We start from the raw sequence: 24947 nt of genomic DNA, 5'->3' as shown, positions 1-24947 counted from the left end.
AGAGCAGTCAGGTCTGACACATGTTAGTGCTGCAATGTGGCAGGCTCTACTTTATACCACATGCTCCAGGTTGGAGAGACCTTTCTTCTTTTTGCTATTTTTGTTTGTCATAATCACCCACACAAACATGGCAAGGGCCCACAACCAATCCTTCAGCTATTTCCCTCGCCCTGGAGCCAGTCCCTCGCCATTCTGCTCTCCCCGGGTCTCCGCAAGCGTGGCAGGAAAGTCGGCAAAAGGAGCAACTAGAACAGGGGTGGCCAACCTGAGCCTGAGAAGGAGCCAGAATTTACCAATGTACCTTGCCAAAGAGCCACAGTAATACGTCAGCAGCCCCCCCCCCCACCCCTTGCCGCTCCCAGCGCCTACCGCCCCCCAGCAGTCCCACCAATCAGCTGTTTCGTGGCATGCAGGAGGCTCTGGGAGGGAGAGAAGGAGCGAGGGCACGGCCGGCTCAGGGGAGGGGGCAGGAAGGGGTGGAGTGGGGGCAGGGCCTGTGGCACAGCCAGGGGTCGAGCAGTGAGCACCCCTGGGGCACATTGGAAAGCTGGCGCCTGTAACTCCCACCCCGGAGTCAGTGCCTAGAAAAGGAGCCGCATATTAACGTCTGAAGAGCCACGTGGGGCTCCGGAGCCCCAGGCTGGCCACCCCTGCACTGGAATGACTCACTCCCCTCCCTTGCAATGCAGCAGGCAGCCAGGTGGGGCGCTGCAGCACTGCCGTAGCAGGGAAGGGACTGCCGCGGCTCAGACTGCGCCCGCATCACACCAGAACCATTCGGGGGCTGCAGGGGAGATGGCTGGAGGGGCTGGGGAGGCATTGCCCCCACTCTCCTCCTCATAGCAAAGGGGCTGATTCAGACCCTGTACAAGGGGCACATTTTCAGTTCATAATCAGCCAGATTCTCCGATTCTAGGTACACGCTGTCTTCTAAACACCATCTCCCTCGAACCAGGACCAGCCTCGATGGCCAGCGGTTGGACGCCATGTTGTCCCAGACTTGGGGTAGGGGCAGTGCCTCTTCCCTGCACCCGTAAAGTATCTGGCACGTCTCCAGGGCTCCGTAAATACCAGCTCTCCCTCTCCACAGGTGAACCTGGTGCTGAACGAAGGGAAGTCCTTGGGCCTCATGATCCGAGGAGGAGCAGAATACGCGCTGGGCATTTACATCACCGGCGTGGATAAGGGCTCGGAAGCGGAGAGCACAGGCCTGAAGGTGAGATGCGAGCGCGTAAGTGTGTGGGGGGAGTAGGTTTGGGGCCCATCTGGGAACTGAGAATGCATTTACAGAGCAGGAGCTCAAACCGATGTGGGTCTCGGTGCTCATGCTGCCGACGCGGTAACCAGCCGCTGCCCTGGGCCTCTCGGAGTCCACCTCCGCAATCCTAACACTGACCCCTGTAGCATCCCATTAGGCGCGCTGTACACAACGGACGCAGCCCTCCGGAGCAGGCGGCACCTGCCATTCGGCACTAGTGCACGCCACGTGGCGACCCGTGTGACCTTGTTTCCAATCCGAATGGAAGTCTCGCCACCAGGAGCTGGGCTGGGAGCGAGCCCAGCGTCGAAATCCTAGGCGGCAATCAAAGCTGGGCGTCTGGAGGGAAAAGCAAGTCTCACTGTCCCGCCTCCCCATGCTGCAAGAGAAGAGACTTTTTCCTATTAAAGTGACTGGCTTTGATGCCCCCACCCAGTGCATCTTTCTCATTGCAGCCTGATCAAAGAAACCTGCCACTGCTAGCCACTTGGAGCTGCAGTTTTGAACTTCTTCCTCTCGGTACTTCCTTGGGAGTCTGCATTAGCTGCAGTGATGCTGGGTTTCGGGGGCCTGGGTTCGCAGTAGCAGCAGCTGGCATGACACTATGTCTGTGTTGGGTTCCTTCCGCTTCAGTGACATTTGCAAGAGTAATCTCCATTAACGATCGGCATCGTAGGTGGCAAATGCAGGGCTGAGCCGGAGTGTGTCTGCGGGCAGCCGAAATTGATGCGGCTTACATCTGCTTCTGGCCACTTCCGCATCTCCGTATTCAATTCCTACTGTTAGGACCAACACCTGCTTCAGGGTTTTCTCAGCGATACGAGGACTCTCCAAGGATCTGCTACAGCATCTCCCATGGCATTCTCTCTGCAGCTGCGTTGCCCTCATGCCCAGGGGTTGGTGCACGGTCACTGTTGAGGTAGCATTAGGCAAGGTCTTTTTTCTGCTTGGTTCGAAGGACTCCCTGAGCCCAGTCATTAGCCAGGAGAGAGGTCTCGGCAGGGGAAATGCAGGAGCTCAGCTGATGGCTCAGGCTTTGGGGGCAGATGCGGTAGAAAATGATGTAATATCAGACAGTAAAGTTGTAAAGAGACCCACTGGACTCTGGAATAGTCCTTAGCTCCTCTGATTGGGAGCATGTTTCAGAAGCAGGTTTATGGGCTGTAATTTCTGGCTGTGCTGCTCAAAATAACCCAGTTCTGTTTGGCTTTTCTGTAAATGGCCCATCTCCTCAGGGTCGCAACTTCGTGCTCCTCATCTCTGGTTCAGAGCGATTCAGCAGCAACTGAGGGTAAGGTGTTGTGGGGGGTTCCCTTGGAAATTTATTGATAAGACGGTATCTGTTGCTTCAGTGTAGGGCTGATGGGTAACAAACTCCTTGTAATCTGCTGTTTGTGTTCCCTCAAGACATAGACAAAGGCCTGGATTATCAGAGATCAAGGTGTAATCCACCTTGATCCCACTGCCCCTGTGATGGGCTGGCAAATGACTCCCACTACCTCACTGCTAAACTTTCTGCAGTGGAGCGCTAATCCCACATCCTCACGGCACTGCCCTTCTGTCACTACTGCAGCGTGTGCTAAATTGCCTGAGAGTGGAGGCTGGACAGGAAGGATGGGCCAAGGGTTAGGGGGCTCATCAAGGATTGGGGTGATCCAGGTTCCATTCCTGCTCTGCCACAGGCTTCCTGTGTGACCTTGGGCAAATCATTCAACTTGTTGTTGCCTCAGTTTCCCATCTGTACAATGGGGATGATAGCACTGCCCTGCCTCACAGGTTATTGTGCAGATAAACCCATTAAAGATTGAGGTACTCCAATACTGCAGTGTTGGGGGCCAGGTAGATCCCTTACAAAGACTGAGAGCTAATCTTCCTTCAGTCTTTCTACTCCCAGCTGGCCCTACAAACCTCCCGTGCTGGACCATCTTCATTCTATTCAGTGTTTATACCACCCTTGTCACATGGCCTCTGGGATTGTGGGCTTCTCCCTTTGGAACCACTCTGCCCACATGCCAGAACTTTTTAAACAGCTGTTCTTTGAGTTAAAGGCTCACCCCTGGCCCTGGGGAGACATTGACACTTCCCCTAGTTCATGTACACGAGGGGCAATGGGAACAGTGCTACGTAGCGGATGAAATGGAAGGGCAGCACTGTTATCCCACTCATATTTACCATTGCACAGCAGCTGCATTTCTCCCCCTAAAGTAAAGAGAAAACAGACGTGCCACCCAGGGCTGCCTTCGGACATAACGCAAGTCACTGGGCTGAGGTGAGATCAAACCTATGTGTCCCCAGCACCGACTTGTCAGGCTCCCCCTTGTAAACACTGCAAGATTAATGGCAGGAGAGGGAGGGGAACTGGTGCCCATTCCCTGAGATTATTTTCATAATCGATGCCTCCATGTTCCACCAAGCTCCCCCAACCAGCCCCCATCACCACCCAGAGAAAATTGCTACTTTCCCTAGCTCAGCCAGGAGGCCAGAGCAGCTAATGGAACATCTGGGCTAAGGGAAATACGTATAGGAAAAAATAATAGCAGCCATATAAGAATACAGCCTTCTATTATCACCCTCTCAGATTATTTCCATTTATAATACACAGCATTCTCTCTCCACCTATCATTTCATCTCCCAGGCGGTGGAGGGAAGGAAATAATTGAAGACACTTCTATAAAAATGCACTGTCTAATCCTGTGTTATTTTCTTCCACGTTAGCCAATGAGGATTTAAGAGGTGGCGGTGTTTTCTATGCAAGGCTTCATGCCGCGAGCATTGTCTTCACATTATATCTCTGCTTATTGATTCTTTATGCCTTGCTCCTCGCTGTGCTGTTTTCCTGTAGCTGATTTGTGCGTGCCAGAAGCCGGACGCTTTGCTAAACACCAGGGTCTGCATCCTTCTATATAGTTCCTTCTCCCTGATTTCCGTACACTGCAAGCTGTAAATTTGGAAATCTTTGGTGGCGGGAGGAACAGAAAGGGGTCTCTGTGTCTTGTTATTATCCACGTAAAATGATACTATAGAATGTATATGCATACTCCCTAAGCTAAGATGGGCAGAGGCACAGAGAGACCTGATTCTAAGATGCGGAAAGAAACTGAAGTTAAACAAGTCCTTCCAAGTAACGGGTTATACCAGGCAAATAGAAAGACTTCTGTTCCCTAGGGGCATGATCCAACATCTGTTGGAGTTGATGGAAAGACTCCAGCTGACGTCAATTGGCGTTGGATAAGGTCCTAAATTACCGGCTATCTCTATGCATATTAAACTACATTATCTGCCCTCAGCTATATTTAATATGGTGAATGATAATTTTATAAGTGAATCATTAACTCCAGTCCTATTAAATGTTCACCCAAGGAGCCAACAAATATCAGCCATCTAAAGGATGGCCTTATGGTTAAGGTACTAGACTGGGATTCAGGAGATGTGGGTTTCATTCCCAGCTTTTCCACAGGTTCCCAGTGTGACCTGGGATAAGTCACTTACAAACAAACAGTATTTGGTGACAAGCAGCCAATGGAGACAATAAACAAATGAGGAGAGCATAAATAGGGGTTTAAATGTGTAAATTTCGGCTCCCACGGAGCTGAACATTGTCTGAGCTGCCAAGGAGCCAGTGGGCATTGTACTTTCTTAGTCTTGAAAGCATCATCCTTAGCCTCTCTGTGCTTCAGGTACCCCCAAAGCCCAATGGAAATACTACTTACTCACAGGGGCAAGATTTGTTAAGGGCTTCCTGATCCTTACACGGACAATGCAAAACATTCGGTGAAAGCCCACTGCCAGCTAATTAAAATCCTACTGCAATTCAGAAGTACTAGCCTCAGAACATGTTCCAGGTGTGATTGGTCAGCCGCTGCATACAGAGTCTCATCAGAGCTCAGTGCAGTGAATGGAAAGACTCTCGCTGGTTTTAATGGGCACTGGACCAGCTCCATAGAGAGGGGCTCTGACTTCCCTGCTCTGCAATTAGATGCCTTTGCATGTGCCCGACGACAAGTGCATTGGTCTCATTTGCTATCCACCATCACTCTAGGTCTGTTCAATATTACTGCCTCCCACTGATTGCATCTGGTGTCTCCGGTTATATGCCCTTATATATTAGATCACATTCGTCCAAGTTGATTCTTTTTTTTTTTTTTCTTTTCTGACCATATTTTGAATCTCTCTAGATCTTTGTATTAGTTCTCTATCCTGGCTGCGGTTTGCAACTCCTTCTAGTTTAATATTAATGTCATTTCACCTTCATCTTCTGGTATATTAATGATGTTAAATGAGGCCAGTCCTAACACTGACTCCTGTAGCATCCCATTAGCCACCTTGCTCCCAGATCAATTAAATGCTAGTTAGCATTACCTTTCCGTTTCCAGGCTTTTCGCTCGCGTTCAGTCCATGTGGCTGCCTTCCTCCCCAAGCCAGTTTGAATTAATTTTTCAAGGGCAGTGTCAAATTCTTTACCGAAATCCATCTGTATTCCAGCCACTGCACCTCCCTTCATCTAGTCATCTTGCAATTCTCTCCAAACAAGCCACCAAGATTGTCCAGCAAGATTTGCTCTTTATGAACTCATCCTGCTTCTTGCTGCTGGTTCCATTGCCCTCTATGGGTGGTGCTCAGCACCAATATTTTGGGGCAGATTTTCAAAAGTGCTCAGCTCCCAGTAGTTCCCGGTGTTGACACCCAATGTGATGAGCCCTTTGAAAATCTGTCCCACAATGTCCACTGCGGTGATTTTTCTCTCTGAATGCTTCTCCTCTTATTTCTGCCTCTATTCCCCTTGTAGGAGCTAGAGTTACAGCACAGTAATTGCCAGGATCAACTTTAAAAAACAAAACCAAACCTGGTACTACATTTTCCCTTCACCGGTCATTAGTTGTCCTTGGTTTATGAAAAATGGTTATTGGTGTTAATTAGTAAAATCCCTGGAAAAAAATGTGTATCATACACGCTGACTGATTTTGTGTATGCTCAGTTTTCCCAAGTATTCCATCATTTGCTTTTCATCAATAACTATTTTACAGGATCTGTAACTGATAGGTGTATTTTGCCTGTAGTTTCTCCTCATTAATTATTATTCCAATAGCACTTACAGGCCCTAATGGAGATCAGGGCCTCGTGATGGTAGGCACTATACAAAACACATAGTAAGAAACCGTTTCTGCCATGAATATTTTATAAGCTAAATAGCCAAAGGGCAAGCAGGAGGTGAAACAGGTTGCTGATAGAGGTTACACAGCAGGTCAGTGGAAGAGACAACAAGATCCTAGGTCTTCTGAGTCCAAGTTAGTGTCCCTTCTGCTGGACCCCACACAAAACAGCACCAGAAACTGCTGGCTAAGACTGTGTTCTCCTGTCACCCTAAGGCGCTGTTACAACAGCACAAACTCCTTGTGCTGCATCCCACCACAGGCATCTGCCCTGGAGATCTAATTGTGGTGCTAGTTCTCCTTCATTTCCTTTGTCTGATCCCCTCCCTAGACTCCTTATTATGGAAAGGGCTTGCTGGTATTTTGGACCTCTATGAAATAGTTATCAGATGGCTCATTAAAACTGCATATCTGTCTTGTACAAAAAAATATGAAAATTTAATACTTGATATGAAAAACTATTAAAGATTCATAATTGCGATAAAACTCCTTGATAGAACTTGAATGTTCATCGTTTTAGTACTGCAGTGCCATAGACACTCCTTATTTTAGCAGCAAAACTCCATTCCAGTATGGATTGCTCAGTGCATTAAAGAGGCTCAGGAGATGATGCTCACTGCACATTTAATTCAAGGCTTCTTCACCCCGACATGCTGTTGTCTTAGCTGGTTAGGCTGTTGCATAATTTACCCTAGTTGTTTCTATGGCGGTTAGGAATTTTCTGAACACTGGTGTAAAGCCAGAGGAGTGTGAAGGGGATTTGTGAATTCTGCTCTCTGAGAACATCAGAACTCATGACATTTGTGAGTTAAACTCACTCTAACAAAGCAGCGGGGCTGCCAGGTTTGCTGTCTGCTTGACCCTATCTGCAGCTCTTTCTCCAGCTGGCCTGGGTTCTGTATCCCACCAACTTAGACACATTCAGCTTGATCTGCTTCCAGAGCCAGCGTAGAAACTCAGCACCTGATCCTGGAGCACCTTCCACTGGGGAAGGCTGAGGAGGGAACAGAGCAAGTCTGAGCAGGGCGAATGATTGTTATGAGCCTCTTGCACCAAACCCTTTGCTGCTGTTCCCAGGAGAGGCAGCAGGAAGCCATACAGAAATGTGGCGAGCTGTGATTCCAGGCCACCAGTCACCAGCTCTTGTTTTGTATCCCTGCCTTTCAGAGGCTATGTTACAACTATTGCTTTTCTTCTTCCCCTTGTACTGCCAATACTGATGTCCTAGTGGGCTCTACTCAGTGACAAAGGGGACTGGGAGGTAGGAGACCCAAGTTCAGACTCCTGGTATGGTTTGGAGTGAGTCTCTGGCCTTGTCTACCCCAGCCCTTCCTTCCTAGCAGCTCCACGGGTGGTGGGGCTGCAACCATGCAGGACATCAGCTGCTACAGGTGTTTTACCACCATCCTGTTAGCCAGTGTTATAAAATGAACCAGGATGCTTATGCTGAGCTAGAAACCAAACTCCCTTGCATGCTTTTGCATTTATGTTAAGCTTTATTGTGGAAATTTACTGAGGAGTTAAATTGTTCAAGGCTGGGTTTTTTTGTACGTGCATGTGGGATCCTCTCCGGAGTATTATATATGAATGTTGCTAGGCACTGGAATACAAAACCGTAGTTCACATTGTGGGTCTAACACTATTTGTACTTTATGGTCTACTGGCATCGGGAATGGTATTGTATGGAACACAGGGGCGAAAAAGGGAGTGAGGTATATTAATCTCCTGCTTGTCGTAAACAAGCACCCTATACAAATAACTCAAATGAAGCTCACCCTTTGGAGCAGTCACAGATTGAAAACTGCTTCACAGGACTGGGTAAAATATTAACCCTTTCTCTGGTCAATAAAGCCGTTTGAGCTTAGTTTATCTGACATTTCATTAATCAATAATCTAACCCTAGCAACCCTCTCTGCAACCATGAGATCAATGATGGGAAATTCTTGCTGCCTGGGGATGATGATGATTCTTATCAAAGCACTTTGAGTTTCTTCGATGCAAGATGCTAGGCCAGCGATCGGCAGCCTTTCAGAAGTGGAGTGCCGAGTCTTCATTTACTCTCTCCAGTTTAAGGTTTTGCATGCCAGTAATACATTTTAACGTTTTTAGACGGTCTCTTTCTATAAATCTATAATATATAATTAAACTATTGTTGTATGTAAAGTAAATAAGGTTTTTAAAATGTTAAGAAGCTTCATTTAAAATTAAATTAAAATGCAGAGCCCCCCGGACCGTTGGCCAGGACCCAGGCAGCGTGAGTGCCGCTGAAAATCAGCTCACATGCCGCCTTCGGCACGCGAGCCGTAGGTTGCCTACCCTTCTGCTAGGCCATGCAAGGGAGGAGGTGGTATTCAGAATGGAGGAATGGTCCAGCCAAGAGGAGAACTGCATCTGTCTTTGCTGACTGAGCCCCTGTTGTGGGTGCTGTTACAGTCTGACTCTTAACTTGCTGGAAAGTGCCATTTTCATGTGGGCTGCATGAATGAGGCGTGGGTTACTGCATCGGACCTGTTTGCTGGAGAGAGACAATAGTCAGATGCCCTCAGCTGCAATAGCACATGATGGGGTGGTTCTGCAGAGATGGCAGATGCAGGACCTGTTTCTAACACACCTGCAGTTATACAGAATTCAGAAAACGTTGGGCCTGATTCTCAACTCATGCTGGCTTTACCCCGGTTTGACTCCAGGGGAGTTGCACGTAGGAAGAGACTGGGGCTCTATATCTGTAGCAGACATTGGACACTTATGGAATAACCTGCTCGCAAGGAAAGTTTCTGCCTTACCCCCACCAGCTACTGGTTTGTTCAGGACCTGAAGCATGAGGGCTTGTAGCCCTTACAGATTCTTTTTTATTCTAGTTTTAACTATAGAAGGAGAGGCACTGTGGTCTACTGGTTAGAGCCCTGGCCTGGGAATTGTGAGATATGGGTTCTATTCCGGGCTCTGACACTGGCCTGCTGGGTGACCTTGGGAAATGACTTCACTTCCCTGTGCCTCAGTTTCCCATCTGTAAAGTAGGGCTAATGATTCTGACCTTTGTAAAGCACTTGGCGGTCTACTCATGAAAAACTCTGGGACTTATTTTATATGGATGTAAAATAATTTATATCTACAGATCTCAGTGCACTTTACCAAGGAGGTCAGTATCTTCATCCCCTTTTACAGAGGAGGAAACTGAGGCACGGTGGTGAGGTGACTTGTTCAAGGTCATCCAGTAGGCCAAGCGCAGAGCTGAGACTAGAACCCAGGTTGGCTGAGTTATAGTACTGTGCCTTTAGCTCTTATAAATGCCTAATCCTGTCTTAAAGCTGACTGAGTTTTTTAGCCTCAGTGCTAACTTGTAGCACGGAGTTCCACAGATCGTGTGCAGGATCCCAACTGATTTCCTTTGATCAGTTTAGAATGTACTGCCTTTCCATTTAATCGAATGTCTCTTGTTCTCTTCTTATGAAAAAGGGTAAGTGAGAGCACCTGCCTTATCTTCTCGATCTCATTCAGTATTTTGGATACCTCTGCCATGTCCCCTCTCATATGTCTGCACTCCAAATGTGACAGTCCTAATCTTTTTACTTTGTGCTTGCCTGGAAGCCTTTCTATGATGCTAGTCATCTTTTTTGCCCTCTCCTGGGATGTTTTCAATTTCTGCTGGTATCCTTTCTGAGAGGAGAGTTGAAGGGTGAGCTCAGGGTGAGGGCATACAGTTGAGCTGTAGAACAGTTTAGGGGCTATTCTCTATCTCTGGCTTTACACGAAATCTTGTTCCCCCCTTTTTTTTTTTAAACCACCACTGCATATTGAGCAGATGTTCGTCGAACTGTCCACCATGCTGCCGAGGTCTTTTTCCTGACTAGTTATTATTAATTTAGCACCCATCAAAGTGCATGTGTCGTTCCTTCCGATGCGTGTGACCCTACTCTACAAATGATTTTACCTACACTGTCTTGCCCAGTCAGTCCCCCAACTTTGTTAGGTCCTTCTTGTTGTCTTTCAGTCTGAATAATTTTGTCATCCACATATCTTGCCTCTCCTGGGTTCCCCCCCTCACATGATGCAGGTTTCATTTCCTGAGGCTTTTGTGTTTAATCCATAGTTATGTGCATTTACTAATATCGGTATGATTTCCATGTCACTCTTGGAGATCTCAAGGGATCAAATGAGTCCTGGTTTATCAGGCAGAGAGCAAGTCATTAGTTAGAACTCTCCTTTGTGGGATGAGGATTTCACGCCAGAGGAACCCAGAGTACTTTGTAAATTATACACAGGGATCAGTTCACCTACCACGGACATCTAGCCATCTCTGGGATGGAACAGCACCTCAATATGGATCAGACAATGCTGTGCAACACAACCAGGGTGAAGCTTCAGTGTAACAGAGACACAAGCCAGAAGGGTCCAACAGCCCTTTATTTCCGTTTTACTCCTTCTGCATCTACCACAGCCAGATCCAGCCCTTTGCACTTCCTAGTATGATCCATTACCAAATCTCTTAAAGGTATAGTCCATTACACATCGCGTATTTGGGACAGGGAGAGGTGCGAGCTGGCCCTCTAACATGTTGCTCTGTGTGGAACGTGCGCGCCTCGCCTGGGAGCAGCGTTGGGAAGGAAAGAGGACTGAGCTCGTGAGCCAGGCCCTAGCACCCAGCAAACAGAGGGGTCTCTTCCGGGCCATTCAGATCAGTTCTGTGGAATGTCTAAATAGCCAGCACCAGGAGGGAAAGCGCAGGCTGGCTAGCATTAGGCAGTGCAATTCAAGGAGCCCTTTGCATCTTAAGGGGCTCAGCAGGAGATTGTGGCACCAGGATGACAAAGGCAGACAAGAGCAAGTGTCTCTGTTGCCAGCATGCACTGTGACCAGATTACCTAACCCCGTTAGAGCACAAACAGCCCCTTAAAACCCTTCCCGGCAGGCTGGGGAACTCAGGCTGAAATCTTAACGTTTGGAGAGTAGAGACTAGCCTTGGCCTTGCTCCAGTGTTGCCCAACGAGAGACCTTTCGAGGCCGAGGCTGCAATACTTTCTGGTGCCACGTGGCGTATGGTAATTGGCAGCTCCCGCCCCTGCCCTGACACACACAGTAATAAATGCAGTAGTAATGGGTAGCATTTTTCTCGGTGGACTTCGCCAAGGTTGCATGAACATTGTTCTGAAGAGAGGCCTGGCCGGTGGTTAGGATGCTAGTCGCAGGCTTGGCAAACCCGAGTTTAATTCTTGGGCAAGTCACTTAGTCTCTGTGTCTCAGCTCCCCATCTATAAAGTGAGGGTCCTGGTGCTGTCATACCTCAAGGTTTGGGTGAGGCTCAGATACTGTGATAATGGGGGCGGCGTAAGCCAGCTGATCCCTACAAGACTGATCATTATCCCCACACCCACTGGCACAGATGTTAAATGACTTTTGCAAGTGAGTCAGTGTCAAGAAAAGAACCTGGGTCTCCTGATGCTTTATCCTTGACATACGGGGCCAGATTCTGCTCCCAGTCGCATTGAAATCAGTGGAATTAACAGCAGTAAAACTCATGGGCAGTGTATGCACCTCCTGTTCGGGGAGGCTAGCGCCCGCCCTGTCTCTTCCACCCACGGCTCTGCCCCTTCCGCTGCCCCCCTCTCGCAGGCTGGACTGCAGGCACAGCTCCAAACCCCGGCTGGCACCTGGAGCAATCCCGAACCCCAGCCAGACAGCCGGCACCTGGAGCAGCTCCGAACCCCGGCTGGCCCCACGGCGCCCGGAGGACCCCCAAGACCCAGCTGGCCAGCTCTGAGCTCCACCATGATGGGCAGAATGAGCCACACTGGAATTGATTTTTCATTTTATTATCTTTAGCTTCAGAAATTCTAGCTCCCCTCCAGACAGGGAGTTACTGAAGGGATCGGTTTGTTCCACTGAAATCAAAGCATAAAGGCAACAGCTTTGTCAGAACAAAGGTCTAAAGAGAAGGCTGTGGTTAAGCAGATATGAAGGAGCTGTTTCAAAGCCGCCACTTATCAGAAACTTAGAGGATTGTGACACAGTGTGGAGGGAGAAAGCTGATTTGGATACACTGGAAGCCAAGTTTAAAAAAAAAAAAAAAAGGCCCAAAACAATGGTGCATATCAAGCAGTGTGGAGCAGCCTGAGGAAGCCTCCTTTACAGTGGAACTATGGGCCATGAAATGAAATGACAGATTATTTTAATTAAAGGACGGGGGGATAAAGAGGCAGAAGAAAGATGAAGTCTCGTCCCTGTCCTCAACCCCGAAGCTGGCCTGGATTTGGAAGCAGGAGTGAGACACTGTGGAATTAACCCCAGAGACTGCAATGAGGGATTGGAGTCTCTCATACTGTTGGCGGGTGCTTTATGGCCAGTCGACTGCATGCAAGTGAGCAGGGACAGAGATTGAAAAGGTGTCCACTGTCAGCATTCCGCTCAGGAGGACTCACAGCGGGTGGAGAAGACCTCTGTCTTTGCATAGTTTGGCGTTATTTTTAACTCAGGGGGATTTCGGAGCACTGCACATTAATAAATGGAGTGGGGAGATTGGTCTGGACTGGAACCCTGGATACAAGCTCCTTCAAGGTTCACAGCTTGGCCCATTTTGGCTAACTGTATGGGTGCCTAGTGCTAACATAAAGCCACAAACATAGAGCAAAACTCCACCAGGAAGAACTAAGTTCACAGTGACCGTGCTGAACTGACCAATGTGTCCCCAGCGCCCTTTACTGCATAGAATCAGCACTGCTCAGCACTGTGTGTCATATATGTTATACTGCTAACAGCTGATGGGGATTCTCCCTTAGCTCAGCTGGTAGTCTCTGTGCTTTTGCAGCAGGTTCAGGATCTGAGTTCTGTCTCTGATGTTGCCAGGATATTTAGGCTAGTGAAACGTTTGAAGTGGCCAGTTGTTCTCTCTGCAGGTGACTCCCCATTAGATTTTCAAGACAGGGAGTGAGAGCAAGGTGTCGGCTGCACCCTTGTTTGCTAAGGGCTGTGCCCTGTCATGCCAAGAGATGGACTCCTTGCTGCAGATAAAACTCTCAGGTGTGCTGAAAATGATGCATCCATGTGACACTCCAGGCAGCCACCATCTGGCTGCAAGGTGACAGTCTCCAGCAGCATGGAAGCCTGATCCAAAGAGATTATACATTGGTTTCCCCTGAGACCCTGTGATGAAGCTCCAAGAGGCCAACTGTGGTGTTTAGATGTTGCTTGTAATTATTAGAATTGGGTGCACTGGCTGTTGGGAGTCTGAAAAGACAAGAGGGAGGGGGGAGGAGTTGAGAGGCTGGGAGAGAGCTACCGAGGGTGCAACAGCATAGAGCAAATAGAGTTTTGCTCTATTTTATTTGAAAATAAAGTGGAAACCTCTTGAACAAGCTGTTGAAGCTTGTTAGTATCTTGCCTGGTTGATACAATATTTTGGCAACGAGGATGGATCTTCTGCCTCTGAACCCACCTGCACCCTTTCTGCAAAGCCCAGGTGAGCCTCCAATTGCTTTTACTACCTGGATCCATATGTTTGAGATTTATCTGCTTGCAATCAGTGCTACAGAGATTTCTGAAGTAAGAAAGCGTGCTCTGCTCATCCACTGCCTTGGAGCAGAAGGGCAGCGTATATTTTACACTTTTCCCCTTGCAGATGATAAATATGAGCCTGCACTCACTGCATTAAAGAATGTTTTTGTGCCAAAAGTGAATGTAGCAGCTAATCGCTACAGATTTCACCAGCGTGAGCAGAAACCAGGGGAAACTATAAAGCAGTGTATTGCTTCCCTGAGGAGTCTGATTGTAATTTGTGACTTTGGGAATATGGCAGATGAGATGATTGGAGACCAGCTCATTGAGAAAACAACCATGCTTCGTGTAAGAGAACGCTTACTTCAGAACCACAATTTACACGAGAAAAAGCAATAACCATTGCTACTCAGATTCAGTCAGCTACAGCTGAAGCCAAAATAATGAGCATGGATACAGGAGGCACAGTCCAGGCTGTGACTCCTTTGCAGAAAAGTTCGCTACCACTGCAGACACACAATTGCAAGAGGAAAACTAATGAAAAACCCATGGGAGGCAGCTCCACTTCTTGCTCTGAGTATGCAAAGGGTGCAAATGGATTAACAGAGGAGAGTTGTTAAAAAACGTGCAATGTATCATGCAGAATGTGCGCCCCCGGGAGTGAATTACCCAGAGCTGCGGAGAAGGGTTTGCAGCTCAAAACGGAACCAAGCCCAGATTTCATCTGGACTTGGAAGGGTGAACAGAGCACTGATCAGGGGAGTGGAGTGTTTTCCCAGCTCCTGGCTGATTTGTTTAATTGGCTTGGTTTGTAAGCGCCATGTGGGGGCTTGGAAATCAGCTGGGGGTTTAGGAGTGATTACAGAATAAGGGGACAGTGTTAATCCAGCCAGTGAACCTAGGGCCAGATCCTGCTGGCTTGAATGAGATGAGGCTTAGACTCGCAGGGCCAGGATGGTAATAAAACAGGTGATTCCCCCAGGGAGCACAAAGAGAAGAGGTTGCAGAGTGTGTTAGCTCATGGCAGGTCCCAGCTATAGAAGCCGTCAGCAGAGACACAGATTGGCTACCGGAGGAATCAATGCAGCCCTGCCCCACTGGAGTGCCAAAGCCTTTAATTGCCTACATGTCTATTGGGTGACAAATACAGCTAACCAGGGACCATCCGACTGATTTCTGTGTCCGGCTAAGGACAGCGTTGTGATACGGAGACACCAGGCAGAGGAGAAACCCTGCTAGCTCAGCTTCTTGCCAGAGAGGAGGAACTGCGAGAGAATTTGAGGGCAAGCTTGGAGCTAGTGTAAATGCAGAGGTTGAACTCAAGGAGGGAGGGATTATTGGGAGGTCACAGCAGGACAGTGGGGTAGACCGAAGCAGTCAGCAGAGGGGTGGCCGGGGAAAATACTCAGTCGGTGAAAAATGCGAAACTATGTTCCATTTAAAAAAACAAAAACCAGCCAATCCGTATTTGCCCCAAAGTGACATTCATCCCTCACTTCTGTGCCCAGTTGGCAACCGGATAGTGACTGCTCATCACGCACAGTTGGAACCAGGGTTTCAGAAGAGCTCCACTCCTGTGTAGAGCATGGCTACACATGGAGTTAAAAACCCATGGCTGGCTTGTGCCAGCTGACTCCGGCTGCAGGGCTGTTTAATTGCAGTGTAAATATTCAGGCTTGGCTCTAGGACCCTGTGAGGTGGGAGGGTCCCTGAGCTTGTGCTGCAGCCCAAGGCTAAATATCTGCAATAAAACAGCCTCTTAGCCCGAGTCAGCTGGCACGGGCCAGCCGCAGGTGTCTGATTGCCGTGTAGACTTATTTAGACACCTAAATAAGGGCCAGGTTTTCAAGCACTCAGCAACCGGCGTGTACCCCAGGTGCTGAACTTTTTGGAAAACCCAGCCACTTAGTTGGTCCTTCTAAGAGTACGTCTACACTGCAAGGGAAGGTGTGATTGTAGCATGTGTAGGCATACAATAACAGTGTAGCTGTAGCAGCATGGGCTACCAACCCAAGTACATACCCAGGCTCCCTGGCCAGCTTGTACGCTGGTTGTTAGCCTGTGCCACCATCTCTACACGACTATCGTTACCCATGCTAGCTAGATTAAAGCTAGCCCAGGTAGGTATACCCATGCTAGACTCACACCTTCACTTGCTAAAGGCCGCTGATCCCTTTAGCATATCTTACCCCGTGAGTGTTGGTGATTCAGCATTACTTAGGGAGGATGAAAATGTAACCCAGTGATGAGCGTGTGTTATGGGTCCCTCTCTACGCCTGGTCCACTGAGGAGATGAGTTGGGTGATTTAGCTTAAGCTGTAGTAGCTCACGCCTTTAGTTCTGCGGATCTCCAGTTCAGCACCCCAGTGAGTTGGCCAAGGTGGTGACCATCACAGGAAGCGGTTTTGCAGCTGTATCAAGAAGAAAGGAAACGCTAGAGATGCAGTAATGCCAGGAGAGGGGCACTGCTCTGTAGATAAGGCATGACACCAGGATACGCGGTGGATACCTGGTAACACCAGCGAGAGGAATGCTTGGCTCTAACATGAAGAGATGCTTGGGAGGCCTGCCAGGCTCACCCAGGGCACTCATTTCTCCCTGTGTCTGCAGGTGGGAGATCAGATCCTGGAGGTGAACGGCAGAAGCTTCCTCAGCATCCCCCACGACGAGGCGGTGAAGTTGCTGAAGTCTTCACGGCACCTCATCATGACTGTGAAGGACATCGGAAGGCTGCCGCATGCCCGCACCACTGTGGATGAGACCCAATGGATCGCGAGCTCCCAGATCGGAGAGACCCCGGTGAACACAGCAGGGTTTGTATGCATTCAGCGTGAGATCTGTGGAACCTTGCTTTGTATGGCCTGCAAGCCAGCATCCCAGGTGTTATGTAAAGAGTTGTCTGGATGTCGTTTTGTGAGATTAGTGGCCTATACTCCATGACTTGGCCTGCCATGGTCCATGAACCTGTTATATGTACCTGTAATCTGGAACCCAGCAACCGGTGGCCTGAAACCTAGCACCCCCTATCCTAGAACCTGGTAACCTGTACCCTAGGACCATATTTTGGAACCCAGCAGACTGTGCCCATAGCCTAGAACCCAGCAGCATGGGACAGTGCCCTGGGGTCTAGAACATGTCTCCCCCTGGTCTAGAAGCCATTAGTGATGTATGGCCTGCAATTTAATATTCTAGTGTTAACCTAGAACAATGGGGGAGGGGCAAGCATCCTTTTTAATAAGGTCCATGCCAATAAGTCCCACCCTGCCAATTCGGACTGTTCTGAGTTGGGTCGGTGCTAAAGGTTGTTCTCTCTCCTCACAGGGCAGCTGGTGATCACACAGCTGAGGCAACGGCAAAGGTAAGACTCCGGACACGGGGAGATGAAATGAGATGCCTGAGGAGCCCCTGCGGGCTGGAATTAGGCTTTGCCCTGGGCAAGCTGGAGAGCCAGTTGTACACCAGCAATGCGTGAAAGACAGCACAGCTTCCCCGGGGAGAGGAGCACCATCTTTGCATAGCTGCCTTGCTCTTCTTTGGTCAGACATTACAAATCTCGTGCTCTGGGAGACAAGCCCCCTTCTCCTGCAATCTGAAACTAAACCCCCACCATGCTCCAGGAGCACTTGGAATCCGAATCTGAGTCCTGATCCAATTATTGGCCAGATTGTGATTGCTGTTACACCAGCGGACATGCAGAGTTCCTGCAGCCAAGCGAACGGAGCACTGGTGTGTGAGATCCAAATCCGGCACCCTCTCTTTTAAGCCCACTGAACCAAAGACCCAAACAAACCACGGTGCTGGAAGTGCAGCTCTGCGTGTTGTGGGTTGAGCGTATTCCCAGCTTGAAGACTCTTGCTCTGGGATAGCCCATTGCTCGGCCCCCTTGTTCCATTGCACCTCTTGCAATTCCCCTCCCTTTCAATAGCCCCCTCTTCCTAATGCTCGCCAGCTGCTCATCTCTTGTAAAGCTAGGGCCAGCCTACCGGAGCAGCAGGGATCTGGGCGGGAAGCAGCGGCTCTGGGCAGTGCAGCTGGCAGGTAACTGATGTCCAGTTGTCAGCGGTTTATCTTGCGGAAGAACATTAAAACGCTTGTAAGTTGCTTTTAATTATCATAGCAGCTCTCCGCTCCCTCCCCCACCCCATCAGACATTCCCAGCTCTTTCCCTCCTCCTCCCTCTCGGAGGATGAGTTTTGCAGGCTACTGTGATTTATGATGCTCTGATTCTTCAATCCTTCACCTGTGCACTGCAGTTTCTGCTCCATTTCCTATCACTGGGGAGGGGGAGAAGAGGTGGGATCAATTGTGGGTTTTCGTGGGGCACACTGATTTTTATAGTGATAGATAAGCAGTGACATTCGGTGGCATGAGATGGTGGTCTTGCAACAGTGCATTGGCAGGATGCACTAGTGTGACAGTGCAAAGGTTTCTGGGGAAATGCTGCAGTGGCCAAGGATTCTGGATTCCAACTTTCTGAGAGGTTTTGCAGGCCATGATAAAAAACAGGGTAGTAGATACACAGATCTTTATGTGCCACCTCTGAATGATCTTTGAGTTGGCAATAGGGTCGGCTCTGAAGGGAAGTTCTCATCAGGCTCTGGTGCTGAAAGAAGATGCATCTTGCCTAGGATGCATATGGTGGCTGGCTTTTTAAATAGTTTTGATGGCCAACAGAAATAGCAACAGTCATGGAAGCGGAGGTGTAATGATCATCAGATCACGTGCTCCGGGCCATAAACTGATTGCTTAAGGGTGTCAGGGTGTAATTCTTCCCTTCCCTCATGTGCAGCCTGGCACAATTACCCTGGGGCATTGTGTGCTGGGGCAGGGATTTCATCTTCCTCCAGCAGCATCAAGTATTGGTCACCTTGGAGGTAGGATATGGGAGTTGACGGACCAACTGACTGATCCCAGATGGTTAATTCTATAGTTCCAAGAATGACAGAATAATGATACGGAGCACTTATATGGCACTTTGATGGAAAGTGATCTCGATCTCAGAGTACTTTAATAACTCAGGCAGAGCAAGGTCTTACCGCCCCATGCAGTGTCAGGGGCGGAGCTGCTCTGCGAGCCCCGGCTTAGCCCTGTGTCCTGCCCAGTGGGCTCCGCTCTAAAATGGGAAGAGATGGCTTGGAAATAAGAAAGTTGCAGGAAAGAAGAAAGAACCTTAATAGCCAAACATGTTTTCACCCACTCTGATAGACAACCCAGATTTTGCTCTTCAAGAGCATGCAGATGTTTCCTGATTAGTCAGTGCTTTCCAGCTGGCCTTGGTGTCTGACCCTTATTTAGGAGAGAGGGAAGAGGTTGATCCCCTTCCATCATGAGAACTGGCTGTTGCCCTCCCTTCCACCAGCCACCTTCTGTGGTCAGGGTCATTAGACCCTCTTGCCCATGCATGGGTGCAAGTGCTGTAGACCTTTGGGGAGTGACTGGCATCGGGATGCCAGTGAGGATGGGGATGCTCTGAGTTTCCATCAGCCAAGGCAATCCAGTTGATTGCCAGATGGGTTAAAAGGTGAGAAGGTGGGGAAGCCTGGCCAAAGCCCCGCTCCAGGGGAGAGCTCTGCTACGTTGGAGGTTGCTTATCTCTAGATCTCCCATATGCATCAAAGAAGAGATATTTAAACAGACAAAAGCTAGAAGGATGGAGCCAAACTCTTGCAAAGGCGAGGGGAACTTCATGTTCCCCGCTCTTCAGGTCTTCCTGGTGATGTGTCAGTTCTGGGGGAAGTCATAAAGGGCCACAGCTGAACCCAAGAGTGAAAGAGCCAGGCCCTGGGATAGAGCTGGCAGCTGCAGATATCTCTGCATCGCATGATTTCATGAGTGAGACGACCCAGGCTGCTGGGCAATGGGATAACTCGCTGGTGGTGCTTTCGTCCATTGCGCTGTGGAAATTAGACTCTCAGGATGGACTAGCAGAGATAGAAGGGTTTTCCTCCCCCCCACCCCATCCCGTAACTCCAGTTCATTACACTGATAGTGCCCTTTCTTGGAGGGGGAAAAGGATGACAGATGGTTTTGGATTTCTCTTGCCATTCTTACAGCACCCGTGACCAACTGGGAATCAACAGGTGCATCCTCGCTACAAGAGAGTAGGCAGAGGGGACATCCTAGAGACTAATCTCAGCCATCTCCATCCCAGTCTTATCCTGATGCATTGTCACAACCCTTCCTCTGTCTCCAGCCATTTGGGGCTGGTTCAGTATGTACCACTGGGTCTGGGTCCCAGTGCGGGCAGGTGGGTGACTAGGTCTGCAAGTCTTGGTTCTCCAGAGGGCTGCTACACCCCACCACGGCCAGGCCAGGCCAGAGCTAGCAGCCACACCCTTTCACCTGCGTGCCCAGGAGGTGGGATGTGTGGCAGGGACCTGTGTGCCACCAGCTCTGTCTTTCCCCTTCACAATGACAAGTCTAACAGTAGCCCTGTCCTTAGCTTATACTCACTTGCTGGAAGCCTACAGGCAAAGGTGAAGGTCAGCGACCTGCTGAGCTTATGGGGATACTTGGCAACCATCAGACTCAGTCCAGGGCCCTGTAATACCTGGCAGGCCCAACCTGCTCAAGGCTGTGGGTGGAGAGAGAGTCTAGTCCGTCATGAGGGTGTCTGGCAGATATTGCAGGCCTGCCACACCGCGTGCACCCATGTGCTGTGCTCAGCTGCGCTCCGAGGCTATTCACGCAGCAGTGCCAGGAGACTGGAGGCAGAAGGGAGATCAGCAAAGCTCTGCCTGACGCAGGCATGCACCCTCCTCCATTTCGCTCTGGTTCTTTTATTGTCTCTGTCTCTGCCGGCTGCTGCCGTACTGATACAGCGCTCAGCCCTGGGCACGGGAGAGAAAGACCATAGGAAGCAGCCCTTTGACCCACCCCATGGCTTTATAAGCCACCACCCTGAAGTCTCTGTTCAGCTCATCCGGAATCCTCCTCCACTCCAGGCAAGATGAGATGGGGCTCAGTGTTAAAAACTATAAACGAAATTCTTTTTATTGAGGTTGTTGGCCCTCGAGAGACCCTGGGGTTCTCTCTGGCTCCTCAGCTGGTCAATCAAACCCTGTGCTGTCCCAGGTCACCAAAGCCATGGAGCGCCACAGGGGTGAGAGCAGTCACATTCTTTCACCTGCCTGCCAGCTCCCCTTCGGGTCTCCTTAAGACCTGGATTGAGAGGACACGGAGGGAACAGCTGCCTACAGTATAATCGTTGCTCAGAGGAGGGGCATAGAAACCGATTATCTTAACGTGGCAGCTGAGTTTGAAGGTCTGTTTTGCAGCAGTGGGTATGAAGACTGGAAAGCCGCCTCCCACGAATGATCATCCGAAGGGGTATGTTTCAATGACTCTGTCACCCCCCTAAGTCACCCTGGCATGCCCCTAGAGAGTGGAGACGCTCTTCAATCTGATTCTGCCCAAGACTGCTTTGCATTCAACCGGGGCTCAGAGCTGCAGTGTTAGTAGGTGATTTCCCTCCTGCAAGCGAATGGTGGTGCACTGCTGGCCCTCCCGGGGCTGTGCCCCATGGCAGCTTGGCAGCTTTACTGAGCTGCACCCCAGAGGTGGAGCAAAATCGAAGACGCATCAGCAGGAGAGAGATCCAGGAACCCAGATGTGGCTCTGTGCCTGGGAGGAGATGCTGCGGGCGGGGAGGGGGGGGCGGTTAATTCTGAACTAAGAGTGCAGGGAAAACAGCAGGGTCAGATTGTGATTAATGAGTTCGAATAGATCACGCTGCCTTCTTAATGAGAATAATTACACATTGAAAAAGGGACAGAGCAGAACCGGTCACTGCCAGCTGAGAACTCTGAAACATCCTGGACACCAATATAATCTTCTACCTGGCTATGTTACGTTCGCACACCCAGGGCCTTTCCAACTCCCAGCAGTCTGAGCGGAGCCAGGCCTCTGAGACCAGGTAGCTCCCCACCTGGGCACCGCATGTCACAACGCAGCCAGGAATCCGGCGACGGGGAGTTGCCGCTTTGCTGAGATTATCGGCATCTCTCTCGGTGCAGCGTCCTCCTTTTAAATGGAAATGAGTTGGGAAGTTTCACAGGTAGCATGCGCTGATAACAGATGTGCACTCCTTATTTGGCAAAACGTGTTGCACGGCCTGCATGCTTTTCCCTGCTTCCCCGTGTCTCGTTCGCTTGGCTTTTGTTTCTTTACAACAATTTGCATCCTTGATGTAGGAAGGCTGAACAACAGACCCCTGGCCTGTTCAGGGAACGCATCAGGTTAGAAATTGCTCCAAAAGAAAATGCCCTTTCAACTCAGTCAGGTTTGAAAATCTCCCTGGCACTCAACTGGGAGCTGCTGGCAGCCTTGTATACCCTGCAGACTTTTCAGTCTGGGTTCTGCTATGAGCTTGCATCAGTGGGGGTGGGCGGGAGGGAACTGTGGTTGATCTTGCTTTGTCCCTTCACATAGAAAGAAGCCTGGCACTCACCCACCCCGGGAGCAATACAACCTGGTGTTAACTCAGTAGCTATTGAAGGGGTAACTTCCTGGCTAGCTGAAGGGGGACAGGGCAAACACTTTGTTTCTCCAGCTGCTGTGCAGTAATATTTTAGCTCTATATAGCTACAGCTTTAGATAGTCACACTTTAATCTCTGGGGGCGGGGGGATAACTACTTTCTTGGCAGGAACCTAGGGATACTGCAGTTTTGGTTCACATCACCCACTGACTGGCAGATGCAATGTGGTCTAGTGGTTAAAGCAATGACCTGCGACTCCAGACTCCTGGGTTCTATTCCTGCTTGTGGGTGGGCCCAGGGTCAGATTAGGGGACGAGGAGTGAGGACTCCTGGGTTCTGTTTGGCCCTATCTGCCTTTCTCTGTACTCATGTGGAGCACGAAAGTCATGGTGGCCTCTAGGCCCCACTGATTTTGCACTGAATGACCTCTCCTCACTTTGCTGCAGGGACCTCTTCTGACCCACCCAATCACACAGCACACCTATATGCCACTAGCAGCTCTCCCTTGATCTTAGCCACTCACTTGTTCAATTCTCCTCTCCCGAGTCCTGTTCTTCAATGTCTTCCCTTGCTTCCTTCTTCCACATTCATCTCCTAGCAGAGTCCGTGTAGAAAGGGCATGGCTCCAGAGGGCTCCAGAGGGCAAACAGGTGGTGTGTTTAGGCCAGGTCCTGGCAGGAGGGGTGTTGCTGACATCCTAGGGATGATCAGAGATGGATGTGAGTGCAATGGAACTGGTGTTTGGGAGTCACAGCTGAGGAGGGAGCAGTCTTGCTTCTCTGTGCCTCAGTTTGTCCATCTGAATACAGTTTGCTCACCTCAAGGGCGGGAGATCTTCAGCTGGGATGCACTGGAGATGTGCAAAGTGCTGTCACTCCTGCCAAGAGACCTGGCTGGGACTTTCCTTGGGGCCCTTCAGCACAGCTTCATCCTATGCCACAGAGGTGTCTGTTGCTTTTAGAAACATAAGATTAGCTCTACCACATGGTAAAGATCTTTCCTTGCTATCTCCCCTACCATCTAAATGGAGCCAAAGCACTTCCTAAACTTTTCTATAAAGGAATCACTTAGCCCAGCACTGAAGGGCAGCCACGTCTGCGGTGAAACATGGCAGCTGCTTAACAGTGCCCAGCAACAGGGCAGAACAGAAGTGAGGTACATCCTAACTAGTTCAAACAACAGGAGGTCAGGTTGGCTGAATGACCCAGGTTGGAATCTGGCCAGGACAGCTGGCTGTGGACTCTGAATAGTGCCAGGAGGTCTTTCATGACTGCAAGCGGTCAAGATCTCAATCTTACCCCTCAACCTAGAGTGACACATCTCGGCACAGAGCCCTGGGCACCATGGAGGGGGACTGGATCATTGCCAGCTTTGAAGGAAAGCAGATTGCCAAATGCCTACAGAAATGAGAGACAAGGTGGGTGTAGTAATATTTCTTATTGGACCAGCTTCTGTTGGTGAGAGACAAGCTTCCGACTATTCTCATTACACAGAGCACTAATGAGCATCTCTTACCTGATAGAGCTCCCCACGTCACACCCCCTGTCATAAATATAAAGGGAAGGGTAACCACCTTTCTGTATACAGTGCTATAAAATCCCTCCTGGCCAGAGGCAAAACCCTTTCACCTGTAAAGGGTTAAGAAGCAAAGGTAACCTCGCTGGCACCTGACCCAAAATGGCCAATGAGGGGACAAGATACTTTCAAATCTGGAGCGGGGGAACAAAGGGTTCTGTCTGTCTGTGTGATGCTTTTGCCGGGAACAGATCAGGAATGCAGCCTTCCAACTCCTGTTAAGTTAGTAAGTCATCTAGCTAGAACACGTTAGATTTTCTTTTGTTTAATGTCTTGTAAAATAAGCTGTGCTGGAGGGAATGTATATTTCTGTTTTTGTGTCTTTTTGTAACTTAAGGTTTTGCCTAGAGGGATTCTCTGTGTTTTGAATCTGATTACCCTGTAAGGTATTTACCATCCTGATTTTACAGAGGGGATTCTTTTACCTTTTCTTTAAATAAAATTCTTCTTTTAAGAACCTGATTGATTTTTCATTGTTCTTAAGATCCAAGGGTTTGGGTCTGTGTTCACCCGTACCAATTGGTGAGGATTATTCTCAAGCCTTCCCCAGGAAAGGGGGTGTAGGGCTTGGGGGGATATTTTGTGGGAAGACGTCTCCAAGTGGGCTCTTTCCCTGTTCTTCGTTTAAAACGCTTGATGGCAGCATACAGTTCAAGGACAAGGCAAAGTTTGTACCTTAGGGAAGTTTTTAACCTAACCTGGTAAGAATAAGCTTAGGGGGTCTTTCATGCAGGTCCCAACATCTGAACCCTAGAGTTCAGAGTGGGGAAGGAACCTTGACACCCCCTTTCCGAGCTATCCTGATTTCAATCAAGCGACACCTTGCAATTACAGTGGATTGTTTAGCGAACAACAGGCAGTTCTGTAGCTTGCTGTTGAGACGAGTCACGTGCAGGACATCAATAAGTTCTCTTTAAATATCAGGCTTTAGTCCCGTGGAAGGATGTGAACTGGGACCAGAGGGAAAGATTAATATTAAAACCCTGTGGCTTGTGGAG

General features: G+C 49.4%; 1 protein-coding gene across 1 annotated transcript in view; it reads left to right on the top strand.

The window, feature by feature from the left end:
• The window catches only part of WHRN (whirlin), a 107112-nt gene that overhangs the window by 47338 nt on the left and 34827 nt on the right, over nucleotides 1-24947 (top strand). Inside the window, exons 3-5 of the mRNA XM_077836017.1 lie at nucleotides 1091-1216; nucleotides 16507-16726; nucleotides 17223-17254. Of these exons, the coding sequence (XP_077692143.1) occupies nucleotides 1091-1216; nucleotides 16507-16726; nucleotides 17223-17254 (378 nt within the window). The remainder of the gene's footprint in view (nucleotides 1-1090; nucleotides 1217-16506; nucleotides 16727-17222; nucleotides 17255-24947) is intronic.

This window comes from Eretmochelys imbricata, chromosome 16 (genome assembly GCF_965152235.1).
Source record: "Eretmochelys imbricata isolate rEreImb1 chromosome 16, rEreImb1.hap1, whole genome shotgun sequence".
Classification (NCBI taxonomy): Eukaryota; Metazoa; Chordata; order Testudines; family Cheloniidae; genus Eretmochelys; species Eretmochelys imbricata.
Note: the sequence above shows the minus strand (reverse complement) of the source record. Positions and strands in the feature narration are given on the sequence as shown.